The 13881-nt window shown below is 35.4% G+C and overlaps 1 protein-coding gene across 1 annotated transcript in view; it reads left to right on the forward strand.

The window, feature by feature from the left end:
- Positions 1 to 13881, forward strand: part of MYO16 (myosin XVI) — a 293290-nt gene that overhangs the window by 63402 nt on the left and 216007 nt on the right. Inside the window, exon 5 of the mRNA XM_085052748.1 lies at positions 12561 to 12669. Coding sequence (XP_084908874.1) covers positions 12561 to 12669 — 109 coding nt within the window. The remainder of the gene's footprint in view (positions 1 to 12560; positions 12670 to 13881) is intronic.

Raw genomic sequence — 13881 nt, forward strand, 5'->3', positions numbered from 1 at the left:
GAAGTTTTGTACTCCTACTTCCTTGCATGATACATTTATCTTTGCAGAACCTACACACTGTACACAGTTATAATTTATTACATACTGTTTAATCTCTTGCTTACTATACCAGAGACATGTAGTACAGTTTTCTTTATTTTACTCTATGTGTATATGCATAGGCTCTGACTTTTTTTTTCTGCATTAATTAAAAGATAAGATCCAATGTCATGCCTGAAGTAGTGCTATTTATTTATGTGTGCCATTTGAAGCATATTTAATTTACACACACACACACACACACACACACACATATATATTTGTCTGTGTGTATCTAATCTCAAAATGGACTGGAGAATGAAAATCAAAACATTGAGCACCTGTATTTCCCAAGTTACACAAATAGAGACATGGATATGACAGTGTGCATAGACAGGAAGAGAAGATGGTTTCCCAAACAGTGGGGATTTAAGGAGAACATCACGTTAAACAGGGCCTTCAGTTTTGCCCCTAATTAGACTTTCCACCATTTATGTTATTTACACTGAAACTGTAAACTACAAGCTCTACAAAAAACTACTTCAAATCATGACTGAGCCGTCAAAATCAATTTCCTTGCTTTGCAACCATGTGATTATTTTGTTTGTTCTGCCCTCATCTGTGGTGGGTCAGGGGTGGAAACCCTTTTAATTGAAGCTACAGGCAGAACTTTCTCCAGAAGTTTTGTTTGGAGTATGTATATGTATATGTATATGTATATGTATATGTATATGTATATGTATATGTATATGTATATGTATATATGTATGTGAAAAAAAAAAAAAAAACAACAACACAAACAACACAACAACAACACACACACATATCTATATCTATATCTTTATCTATATCTATCTATATCTATATCTATATCTATATCTATCTATATCTATAATCATCTATCTATATCTGTATATATCTGTGTTATGACTGCTTTCCTTCACATAGGCATATATATATGTACATACACAGAAACACATAGAACTTACTAGGAAACATATTGGTAAAACTTTACCCTCAATGTCTTATATTTTATTTGTATTTCTCAGTATTATAGTGTATATTCAGAGGATGCTTCCTGTCTCCATTTTGCCTACAATAAAGCTATACCTTACTAACTGTTCAGTTTTGTACACAAGTGACAGTTCTTGCTAACCCTGGGGAGTGATCTTAATTCCTAAAGTATGAGAGTTTTTAGACCTTATGTAATTACAAGCTTGCTTAATGGTTATAACATAACTGTTCACTCTAACTGTGGTGTCAGATTAAAAGACTTTTTGACAGACAATTCCAAAGGCTCAATCCCTGCTGTGTGAAGGAGAATTTCTTTCTATTTGTTCTAAAAATAGAAGGCAATAATTTCAAAAAGTGACCTTTTGTTACAGTATTATAAGACAGGGAATGATCATTTTCCTGTGTGCCTGTCATAATTTTTAATTATCACAATTAAAATAAAAGAAAGTGTGCTTCTATACTGTTATCAGAGGCATTCAGTGCTCAAATAATTTTCTTTTTTTTTTCCATAAGCTGTGTTACTGATGGGAAGTTTGCAAGTCCCATGTGCAGAAACAGATGGGGAAATTTTAGTCTTTAGTCATCAATGCTCTTTGAAGTTTCCTTTCTAATTCCCTTTTCTTGCCAAATAATTTGAGAGCTGGCAGTATCAAGTCAAATACCCCTCCTCTGTACTTCATCTACCCTTTTTGTTGACCTTATTCTGATCTTCTGGATTTTTGCTGCAGTGTCTTAATAATAGAACATAATGCTATTCTGGGCAAAGAGAACTTTTCTTTGTGATATCTAACATAGAACTCCATTTTTCTGTAATTTCTTCATTGTCAATTCTTTGGTCTATCTCCACTTTCAATAAAAATACAAAATTTCAGTAAGAAAATATATTCTGAAATTTCTTCTCATTTTTTTTCATAGTTTTAGATAAAATAGTTTGATTAAAAGAGTTAAAAGTATGTCACCTTATTTTTATGAAATTCAAACAGGCACATCCAGTTCACATATTTATTCCAAATAATTTTTTTTTCATACTAAGCTGAAAGGGGGAGTGTCTTCATTCTCTTGGAGCCCTTCTGATACCCTAATGCCTCATCTTTTTGTCTCTTTTCTGAGAAGCACTCACTTAAACTGTGCAACAGCTATTTTGAACCATGAGATGCCTCTATAAAGTAGGAAAGTAAGAAAGAAACACAGTTATTTTTTTCTTCTTTTAACATGCTTGGCTTTGGAGATTAAAATCATAAATATATAATTCTTCATTAGCTGCCCTTTAATGTAATACCTTTTTTTTAATGGAAGGAAAATTTTTGGCAGGTAGAATATTGAAATACTGACATTATATTAAGACAAGTGCATATCTTGAGAGTAAGACTGGTTCCTGTAATTTGTTTGAATAAAGCCTGTGTGCAGAGACTGTAGATTTGGATGTTTAACGTTATAGCTATGTGGGAGCCCTAGAATTGAACTTGAACATGTTCTGCCCATGGACTTTCTCACCAGAAACTGTAGATTCATTTGCCTACACTGTGGCCAAGCTAAAATGTCTCATGCCTGAATGCACATCTGGCCAATAAAAGCAAGAGAAAAAATCTTGTTGAGGGGTGGTACCTCACAGTTTTAAAACCAGGAGTGATTGCACATGCACACCAAGGCTGAAGCAATTTGTGTTCAAATTGTGTGGCAAAATTTTGTCAGGCATTTGAGCTAGAGATTTTCGTTATGTTGAGAACAATCAGTTGCGGTTGTTGAAAAACTTCAGAATGAAGTATGGGAGTTAAGAAACAGAAATGGATATAACAAAAATAATTCTGTTGCTCCAATTTCTAATCAGACTAGCTGGATGATTCTGTTTTCAGATATTTGTGTGGGAGAAGAGAGAAAACAAGAATAATTTCTTGAGGCAAAGCTAGGCCAAGGAAACCAAACTATATTTCACTTAGAAATTAAGACCTTATATTCCAAGAAACCTTGCAAGTGTGTGCTAGGATTCAGAATACAAAGATCCACCATGAAAGACAACTTGCATTCTGATTAGGATCCAAGTGCAAATCTGTATGCCTGTATGCATTTAGAATTAATAGAATATTCCCCAATCCTTATGAATGTTGTGTCCTAGTTTTAGGGCATGGAAATAGTGGTAACTTGAGAAATGTACATTATTTTTTATTTGATTGCTTCTGGATTAGTAGATTTTACCTTTTTATTTCCTAAATGCATGCTTAGTTGTGTTTTACTTTGAAAGATGCTGTTGAAAACATACTATACTTCTGCAGTGTTATCAGAAGTGTTCAGCACTGGAACTGAGTGGGATTTTCTTTGCCTTTTCCATGCCTTCCAGCTGATGGGCAGAAATTTAAGTCCCCATGGTGCACAAACAGATGGGAAAATGTTGGTCTTTAGTTTTCAGTCATCAGTGCTAATTCTTTTATCTTCTGAATGCATTAGTCAAACAGACTATGCCTGTCAAGCAATCTGTAATATGTGCCATGACAGCCTTTTTTTTTTTTTTTTTAACTCTACTGAAAATCTTTTCTGTGAACTGACATTGCCTACATTCTATTAGTTTAAGGAGGAAAATGCTTTATTCATGAGCTAAATTGTTGCCAAAATGGTTGTGGAACTTTGATGATTTCAAAATACTATTTTTATTATTTGTGTGAAGTAGTTCAACAACCAAGAAGTACATTTTCAAATACAATTGGGGATTTTTGTAGGCATTGGTGATCTTTTATATATACAATTATATGATGTTTTTTATAAACAGACACTGTATTGGCACATTCTTTTATCCTTTCTTACCCAGCATGTCACAGAGACACACATGCCTGGGATTTTTGGAACATTATGGTGTTCTTTATGCTCACTGGCATGCACCCATAAATCCTAATTTCTAGTCTATAACAAGAAAGTAAGTCTGTTTCGATCAGCAGTTAAGTTGCATATTCAGATTTTGTTGCCCGTTTTTGCAACATGGAACCCAGAAGTGCAGTGAATTAAAGAACTTTTTTCCACTGAGGGGCTGAAATACTTTATTTACACAAGGATGAGTGAATTTCAAACTTCATTTGTACCATTCCTTGACTGGTTTAACATGTACCTATGATGGAAATTAGTAAGTAGTAATGGCATAACATGAATTTGTGTTAATACAAATGCATTTATTTTAGCAAATATGTAATATTTAGCCATTATGTAGGGGTATTGGCATAAAATTTTCAGCAAGCACTACAGTATCTCCTGATTTCTTTTAAGTGTTTTTTTGGAGATATGAATTCTATCCTCTTCAGTTTATTTTATATGCCTGGGGGGCACCTACAAGGCTCTGAATTCAGCTTTGATTCTGTAGGCTATGTTGTCACAGACATAAGGGATTGAGCTTTGTATTTGTGTTTTTATGATGTGGGTGGGATCAGGCATGCTGAAAATGAATTCAGACCTTTATAAGATCGCAAGTTAAGCTCATCCAGATGGCAGACAGTTGCTACTCCGTATGAAAGAATAGTTTTGGTGATGTGACAGGCATGGATTTATAGACAGTAGCAACTCTTACAGGGTTGAAAGCCCTGAAAAAAACCAAATATTACAGACAGATGATCATCAGTATCTTTCCTGTGTGAGAGGTGGAAACTCCTACTGCAGGTAATCATTGACTCAGGATTGTGGAAGTCCTGTAAATGGTGCACTGAGCCAGCCCAGTTTGCAGAGCTGTGCTCTCTGCATGTCCAGCTAAAAGGAAGGGAGAGCTTTTTCTGTTTGTGTTGAGGGAAAATTGTTTTCATGAATATGCCTTAATATGATACCTACCTGAAGGAAATCAGCTGAGAAGGAGGATTTGTTCCCTGCATTTTCTCTATAGCTACACAAGCCTCTGTAAGGCATGCATGAAACGTTTGTTAGTGTACTAAATCACAAGTGTAATAGATGCAGTTAGACTTTTTCAGTTCTTACTTTGATTTGTGATCCACAGATTTTAGTTCTGAATTTGTATGTGTTTGTGTGGAGTTTGGGTCCTTATTCAGATTATTTTGCTAAGAGACACTCTGGGCAGAAAGGAAGAAAATATTTTCAGTGGAAACGCCTACTTAATGAGGACCCTGCTTGCATATCTTCAATACTTTTAATAGTTCAGGTTTCAATAAATAATAATTTATTGATGAAAACCTTTTATTTTGGAAAAGTTATGCCCAGGTCTGGTATCCATGATGGTTAAGGGACGGTGGTGTTTTGAGGTGGAACTTAACTAACTGCAAGTGAATTAACCACCTGAGAGAAGCTATAGTTTATTATTTGTAAAACATAGTACTTTGAAGTTGAAGTCATCAGCCTGGAGTTATTGAAATTCCCATTTGATAAAATATCAGGTGTGTTCCCCTCAGAGTGCATTGATGGATATTGCCCTATAAAGGATGAAGAATGGGATTTTAAAGGATTGCTTTTGTACAGATGAAATTTCCACTTACTTGCTTTTCTTCAAGGTGTATGAAAGGAAGGAGGCAGCTAGGGTTAGCTATGCAGCAGACATTCCTGTTTGGAGAATGATTTTATATCAGACCCACTCTTGTCTTCCACAAAAGGAGTATGTTGTCTTTTTTTTCTTTTCTTTTGGCAAGGTACATTAAGGGTCATTAAAGACAAAACTGAAGCTAGAGAGCTTTGAGGTAACTGTACTGTTTGCCATGGTCTGTACTGAACTTACATATCTCTGTAGATAGCTTTTAAACATTTGTGATCCCTTTTCCTTTCTCTGTCAAGCCCAGGAGGAGGAGGAGGAGTAAAAGCAAATATTTAGAAATAGGTATCCTGCATGGTAGACTTCTAGTCCTGAGTCAGCCATTTTGAGGGGTTTCTTGTGACTTCTTTTTCTGGAACAGGAATCTTTTCTTTATTCTGGAGTGTATAGAAATTGATTATCCATCTCCCAAATATCTTATAATCTGTGGTGTCATGGGGAAAGCTCTTCCTTAAAGGTTTATGTGGAAAAAAAATGAAAGTATTAAGGCTGCAATCAGTGTTCTGAGAGACAATATTTAGATTTAGTAAAATAGTTTCTAGATTGTTCTATGTTCTTAGAGAGAACACAAAAGAGGTAACTCAGCTTGTATCTGTCAGTTTTCTTCTTACTAAGGAGGCAAAACTCAGTTATGATAGCACCAGGTAGGGGAACTGTCAGTGGATGATCTATAATTGTAATTATAAAAACCTTTTTTTCTGCCAGCTCTTCTAGTAGCTGTATTGTTATTTCTGTGAAATCATTTTCTGCCTACAGAAAATCTGTTGTTGAAATGAATTGGAAGTAAAGCATGCTTTTGAATTGAGAGCAGCTGCTCAATCTCAATCTTTTATTTCATTGTCTGTGGCTTGCTAATGTGGAGAAGTCTTTAACTTTTTTTTGATCTTTGCCTTGAGAACTGTTCCTCATCTGTTTAGCATCATGAATTTGTGAAAAGTGGTATCCAGTGCTCATGACCTAAACCACAACACTGTGTAAAGCAACTTTATTCCTTTTGCTTTGTTAATGAATGAGATTCAAACAAGTCTAATAGGAGCCACAAAGAGCAGCGAGCTAGATTTGTGGTATTTGGTATCTTGAATGAAAATTTATTCAAGTCATTGAGGTTAGAGAGCAAGATTGGATGGCACCATGGAGACCATGAGAGTGTGGGATTTCCTGTAGGTTTCCTTATTCTCAAACAAATAGAGCATTATATCCTCATTAATGTTTTCTTTTTAACTGATAGTGTACTAAGGACTTTGGGAACTGTGGCATACATGAGAACATGCAAGTCTGTGTGTGTAAATTTTGGATATCCTGCAATGAGCAAAACCTTTTCATGGAATTAAAGTGAAAAAGTAGATCAATAAAGAGGGAAAAACTGAACTACTCATGTCGCAGGAAGTTAAATGCCACAAATGTTTTGTGAAGAACTACATTTAGTCTTGGTCTGTGTCCATGGTTAACATTTTATGAACAGTTTGTAAATCATATGGTTATATTTTAAAAAAATACAAAAAAGTAAATTGTTCAAGCTGTTAATGAAAAAAATGCTAACCTTTCCGTGCAGGAAATTGATGAACATAGATGAGACAATACTATGTAAATGTTTCTACATTTGCATGTATATAAGTGGATACCGTTATATACGTATGGAGTATGTGGAATCGAACAAAAATAGATTACTACTATAAGAATTTAAATAGGTATAAAAAAAGTCAGGTTTTGTGGTGTGTTTGACAGGTGACTGCACAATTTGCACACAGTTAGCATGTTGTAGAACAGTTGAACCACAGTAAGAACTGTGCAGAAGCCTGCTCTTAGGAGAAAATTTTGTTGGGTTTTTTTTTCCCCATAGCAACAGGTATACTTTTTTTTCTGCCTTTGTCCTTTCTTTTTATTTTTCTAGTATCCACAATATTTGCATATTCCTCTGTTGGGTTCTATTGTATTTCTGATTGCCTTCATAAAACTTCGTGAAGCAAATGGGGGTAATCCTAGGTGACAGGCAGTTGCTGGATCATAATTTCTGTATTGAAAAAAATTTTATAATGCACCTGGGACTTTCTACTATATGAATAAAGCTCAATTACTTAGTTATTTCAACTATTTAAATAATGTACATGGTCCACGTGTTTGAGAAAACAATTTAAGGTATGTGACAGAAGACATGATTTTAAGCATTTAAGTGAATCATAGTCAGACTTTCAGGAATCTACTCATCTTCCACCTAGAGTGGATTGATGCTGACTCTGGTTCAGAAAGCAGGCCAGCCAGCAAACCCCTTGGCTCACAAGGTTCTCTGGAGGCAAAACCTGTAGCATCCTAATAGGGGAGCCAAGCAAGAGGTGGCACAGAAATGCCCAAATCTCTCCCAAGTCCTTGAGGAATCCCGGTAAATTAGGAATCTCGGTAACCCTCAAACAATGCCTAAATCAGATTAACTGCAGTCCATATTGTTGTGATGGCATTGAGTTTCTGGACATACAACCTAGTGGTTAGAACTCTGTCCCTGAGCGTTGGAGATGGTTGGAGAAGATCTGAATGCATAGCTTTTCATATGGTTTTCACCTATCCTGATAAAGTTAGACTGATACACAAAATATTGTGGATTTCACAGAAACAGAAGAAAATAAATAATTTTAAATCTGCAAATAAAGACAGATTCCTCAGAATGGAGATTCCTGGGTCCTTATTCTTTTATTGAGTAGTGGTAGGTACAGATATGTCTCATTTGGGAATCATAAGTTGTATCGTAACACTGGAAATAAGAAAGAGTAAGAACAAATATTGGCCAGATGATAAGTAGTACAGAAGGAAGTTTTAAGACTTTCTAAAAAATTAAATGCGTAATGAAACATTTGACCCTGAGCATGTTAAATTGACTTTTAGAATTCAGTTAATTCATAAAAAAAGAGAAAGATTGAGAGATTGATTGTTGGCTTCTGAGTTACTAGTATCAGTAATTAGGCTTTCTAAGTGTAGAATATGGACTAAACTCTACTTTTAGCTTACCAGTGGGAGTTGGACATTGATCCACTGGATACAGCTACAGCAACATAGTTTTAAGAGTTTGTGACTGCATTTATGCTTCAGTGCCCGTTCCAAGGTGAAGGGGTAGCTTCCCCTGTTCTGTAGGGACAGAGCATTGTAGAGGCATGTGGAAACGTGATGAAGTTACTAGTTCTTGTAAATTCTTGCAAATCAAAATCTCCAGTAGTTCTTAGACTTCAGAAGCCATTTGGTCCTTTCCCCATCTTTTGGAACATTATTTGGAGAGGAAGAGTTCAGCTCCTATGGCATCCTGTTATGGAAAAGCAATATTCTTCTCTGTACTATCCTAAATTAGCTCCAAGTTTGGCTGTACAAAGATGTGATCATGGGCTGAGCTGTAATGGGGATGTGCCATTGCACCATGTACTCCACACTGAATCTGAAGTTTTTCATCTCTCTTCCGCTGAGCAGGAAGTCCTCTCAAACTTCATCATGTTGGCAAAAAATGTGGGTATGCACCTAGATGGGTACTGTGAAACTGTGCACATCTAACCCACCTCAGGCTATATTTCTCCTGAGCTCTTTACCTAACCTTTAGGGTCACCACTTTTGCACACATGTGGAATTTAGCTATTCTGCTCTGGTTTTCTGAAATGAAAACATTGAAAACATCAGAGATTCTACAGATAAGTAAATAGACAGAAATTAAAACAGAACTAAAAAATGCAAGGTAGAAAATGCAAATACTTCAAATAAAAATTGAAGTATTTTGAATCATCATTGCTGAAGCCAGGAAGGAAATCTGGCTTCACTGGCCAAAGGTATTTGCTCTTCAGAAGAAAGCTCATATTTCTGATCATATGGAGATGCTATGCAAATCTGGTTCTGTCTACTCAGTTATTATTGATCACCTGAGTTCAATCTCTTTTGCTGTATCTACATATGGATGTTGTTCTGCATAGCACAGATGCACTTCAGTTGCATTTTGCATTTGCTGTATTTAACTAGGTGTCTTTGGGAACACTTTAAAATAATATATTTAAAGATGTTCCTTCTGCAGTTCTAAAATAGAAGCAATTTATCATTGCAGACAAACACTTTTCTCAAAAATGTTTTTGGTATGTATGGGATTTATTGTATAAAACGTTGCAATACATTCATCATTTTTATTGAGAAATTACTTGAGAATGAGGATGTGTTGAGAATAAGTAAGCCAGTAACTTTTCACATACAGTGAGTGCTGCATGTAGAATCCAACTGAGTTGTATTGAAATGGAATAAATATGGAATAGCATTTAGAATATAAACAAAGTATGCATGTAAATTTGGAAACTAATATCAGCAGCATGGGGACAGTTTTCCTCATGTTTTCTTCAAGAGCTGTGAACAGAAACCTAAGAACAAAGTAGGACGATATTCAGATAATCTGAATTCCATCTCTATTCATATCTGGGTTTCTTATTGTCTGGCCTACAAGGTCATATATGTAACAATAGCACTCAAGTTCACTAGCACAGTTCTGGCCATCTGAGTCTAAACTAAAGGTACAATATCTGTGACATTTGCTACCTCTAACACATTCCACACTGGTGGTGTACCCCTTGGTAAATAGTGAGTCTAGTCCTGTGCGAGGTCTTCATTACTGACTTGGGCAGTGAGACAGAGCACACCCTCAGTAAGCTCACAGATGGTGTAGAGCTGGGAGGCAGGGATGATACACAATATTAAAAATCCCTATTATTAAACCCCATAAAATATTTATTTTTGAAGCAAGATCCTACATTTAGATGTGCACCATTGTCCAGAATTGCTTCTTTACTTAAATTTTGAGAGCTTCTCCTATATTTGCTGCCACAATTTTCACCAGACTTGACCAAACCATTTGGAAGAATTGCGAGCATTTCTCAAGAAATTAATTATTACAGAACTACCCAATAAAAATTACTTGGAGCTGAGTAATTCCATATTGTGTCCCTCCTTCAGTGATATTACATTTTAGAAATTAATTAAAAGTGTGCTGCTGATCAAAGTAATTATCCTACTTTTCCTGAATTTGTTATGTCAAAGGTCTTTTGGTTTCTTAACAAGGAAAAAAATGTTCTTCTGGAATTGCCTGGAGATTATTTACATGCAAGGAAGAACAGATACCTGCAAGACTTCATGGGTTTTTATTACATGCAAAGTAACGAGATATGAAATTGTTTTGCTTCCATAATTCTACCTTCGCCAGCAAATTCTCATGGGTTAGTGAGTAGAAAGCAGGACAAAAATCATACTTCCTAGTAGTGGAACAAGTGCAGTAAATAGTTGCTGAACCATCCCCTAAAGATACTATGATCTTCAAATCCACCTTTTATTTGATTTCTTACTGTCTTTTTGATTTTATCTGTCAGGACGGAGAGTAGAAATTTATTTTCATAGCAGTATAATGAATGCAAGATTTTACACTTGTACGTCTCCTTCCAATCCTTTTCACAAGGTGTGAGAGTCAGCTCATCTAATCTCATGTAACAATTCAGAAGATAAACATCTAATCTAAATTTGCTCTCTAAGCTCCTCTTATGGTCAGTTCAACAAGGTAACACTAGAAGAAAATAGTGTATTTTGTAGCAGGACAGATTATTTTGCTGCAGAGGATATGGTCTAATCTGAGATGTTTAAAACAGCTGATGTGAGTAATTTTTGATGCCTGTCCCCTGGTCACTGTGATGGAATCTAAGGTACTCACTTCAGACTAACAGTTCAGCTTCAAGACCTTGAGTTTGATGACATAAAACCTACATGAACTTGCTAGATTTTCATGTCGTATTTCACTCTGAGCCAGGAGCTGAGCCTATTGCAAGGTTTTCTTTGATACAATACTTAGAGAGAAAGCTCCTGAAAGAAGCAGTCATGCCTTCTATTAATAATTTCATTTTACATTTGACCTCTGCTGCTGTGGTTTTAAGAAAGGCAGTCCTTGGTACTTCTCATTTTTATTAGCTAAACTCTTTATCATGCAAGCTGCTAAGAAAAGTAATTAAATTTACCTGAGGTCACTCTTATTTCATAATTCCTTGAAGTTAAAAGCCAGAGAGAGAACATCTGAAATTAATTAATATTATGACCTCTTAAAGAAGATACATGAGAAATCACTAGTAATGTAACTTCTAGTGATGTAATACTAATAATGTAACACTAGTAGTGTAAGCTGCTATGTCCACCAGACATATATTATATTTTCATGAAAGAGAGCTTTCTCATTAAAAAAAAAAACAAACTGTGAAGATTTCCCTTAATAGTACAAATTCTTACACTAACCATATTTGACATAGAAAATACAAGTTTTCTTACCATGCTGGTGGTTTCTTTTCAAGCTTCTCATGAATCTATTCATTTCACAACCCCTCCACCCCCAAGGGCGTCTCTTGGTTGTCTGTCCTTTATATTGAATTTTGAATGAAACTTAAAAAAATTCAGCCTGACTTCTTCAAGGACTACAGTTGAAGTTATCAAGCACACTTTAATTGTGTCCATGTGGTGACAAATGGCAATTTTATTTAGCAATGGATGGCTCTTTTTGAGGTTCAATTGATGGATGAGGCCATAAGAGGTCGGGCCAGCTGACAAGGTTACCCAGACCAGCTGTCTGCCCATCCCTACTGCAGGGCTGTCTGTGCTGCCTGTCAGTCAGCTTTTGAACCACTGCTGGTTACTGTGCAGTGCTTTAAGGCAGACTGTAGTTAGTGACAGCTGACTTTAAAGTGTTGTGGTGCAAATGGCAATGGTTCCAAAACTCACCAATGAGCAACTCAGACATCTGTGTAGCAAAGGCAGGCTGGACAGCTAGTGTCAGCTGTCTCAAACAAAGCCAGCTTTTTGACATTCAAGAGTCCTTCATTTTGTCTCTGCTTTTTGTGTGTTTGGTTTTGTTTCAGGTAATAATCAGCCTGCTGACTAAGAAACCCAGCTTTGAAATATTTTTGAGTGGGGTTGTGTAAGAGCCTCAGTTGTGTATTGAGATATCACTACAAAAACCTAAAGTGCTTTTAATTCTTGTCTGTAGGCTGGAGCAAATGTACTTCTGCAAGATGTTAATGGAAATATTGCACTTGATTATGCTGTAGAAGGGACTGAATCTAGCAGCATCCTTCTGATGTACTTGGAAGAAAATGGTAAGTCAGCTCTTCACCTTTTGGATTGCCTTTACTGAACATGTTATAAAAATGATAAGGATGTATATTGATTTGATGTAAGTCACACCAAAGCCAATTGAACTATATTAGTTTGGGGAGGATGATGAATTAGAGCCACGAAAGTTGTCAGTGCATTTAGACTGGAACAACTAACGAAGGTTAATGGCAGCTGTCATTGTCAAAACTGCTTTTGACCTTTTGTATGGAGGTGTTAGAATGTAAGTTTAAAACAGAAAAACTGCAGCGATGCAGAAGATTTTAAAACAACTAATTTCACAATTCAAGGACCAGGTTTCACATTTTGTTTCATTTCCCATCTATAGTCTCAGAGTATATTTTTTTCAAGTGACAGACTGCTAAATAAAAAAATAAATCTTTGCAAATAATTTTAATGAAAATGTGCATGATACTTTATCCCTTATTAAAAAATATTAATATTGGTTTGTTTTTTGGGTTTTTTTAATTGTGAAAATACTGTAGCTAGGTTTCTGTTATGAATTATGCTTAATATGTTACAGATGACAGGACCTGTATTGAAAAACTGGGTTTGTGACTTGTCAGTTCAAAACTTAGATAAGAGTTCTGAAGTGAGATTTCTAGCATTGCTTTTGATTATGATAGGTTGTCCTAACATTGTGTGTGGCCCATCTTAATACTGAAGAAAAGGCATTAAGCAAATATAATGAGCAATAATGTAAAAATGAATGTTTTCAGCATTTCCTCCATTAAAAAAATATTTTTAACATAAACTAAGTTAAATTATATTTTGTTAATGAACACTTAAGGAAAGTGTCAAGGAAATCAGTCAGTGTCAGGGCCTATACTGTACACATCCAGTGTATTGCATAGGTATGTTTTATAATTTTGTTTCCTCAGTGCCTGGCAGTGTCTTCAGAGCTCTGGTTTTGTATTTTTCTAATGGCAAAGCAGCTATTAACTTCTAAAAACTTGATTGCTTTGAAAAACACAGATATTTGTAGTCTAAATGTTTCAAATACTTTGACTCGTATTTAACATGTAACATGTAAAAATCCTGTAGTGTACAAGATGAGCGATTATGTGCAATTGTTAATACAGATCTATCAGAAAATGTTTCCTCTTCTTAGTTTGTCGCTCATTTTGTTTGGTTGCAAAATTACATAGATTTGGAAAAAAAAATATTGTTTAGTTTCTACAGTTATCGGTGGTATC

The sequence above is a fragment of the Lichenostomus cassidix genome, chromosome 1, assembly GCF_008360975.1.
Source record: "Lichenostomus cassidix isolate B80296 chromosome 1, HeHo_3.0, whole genome shotgun sequence".
Taxonomy (NCBI): Eukaryota; Metazoa; Chordata; class Aves; order Passeriformes; family Meliphagidae; genus Lichenostomus; species Lichenostomus cassidix.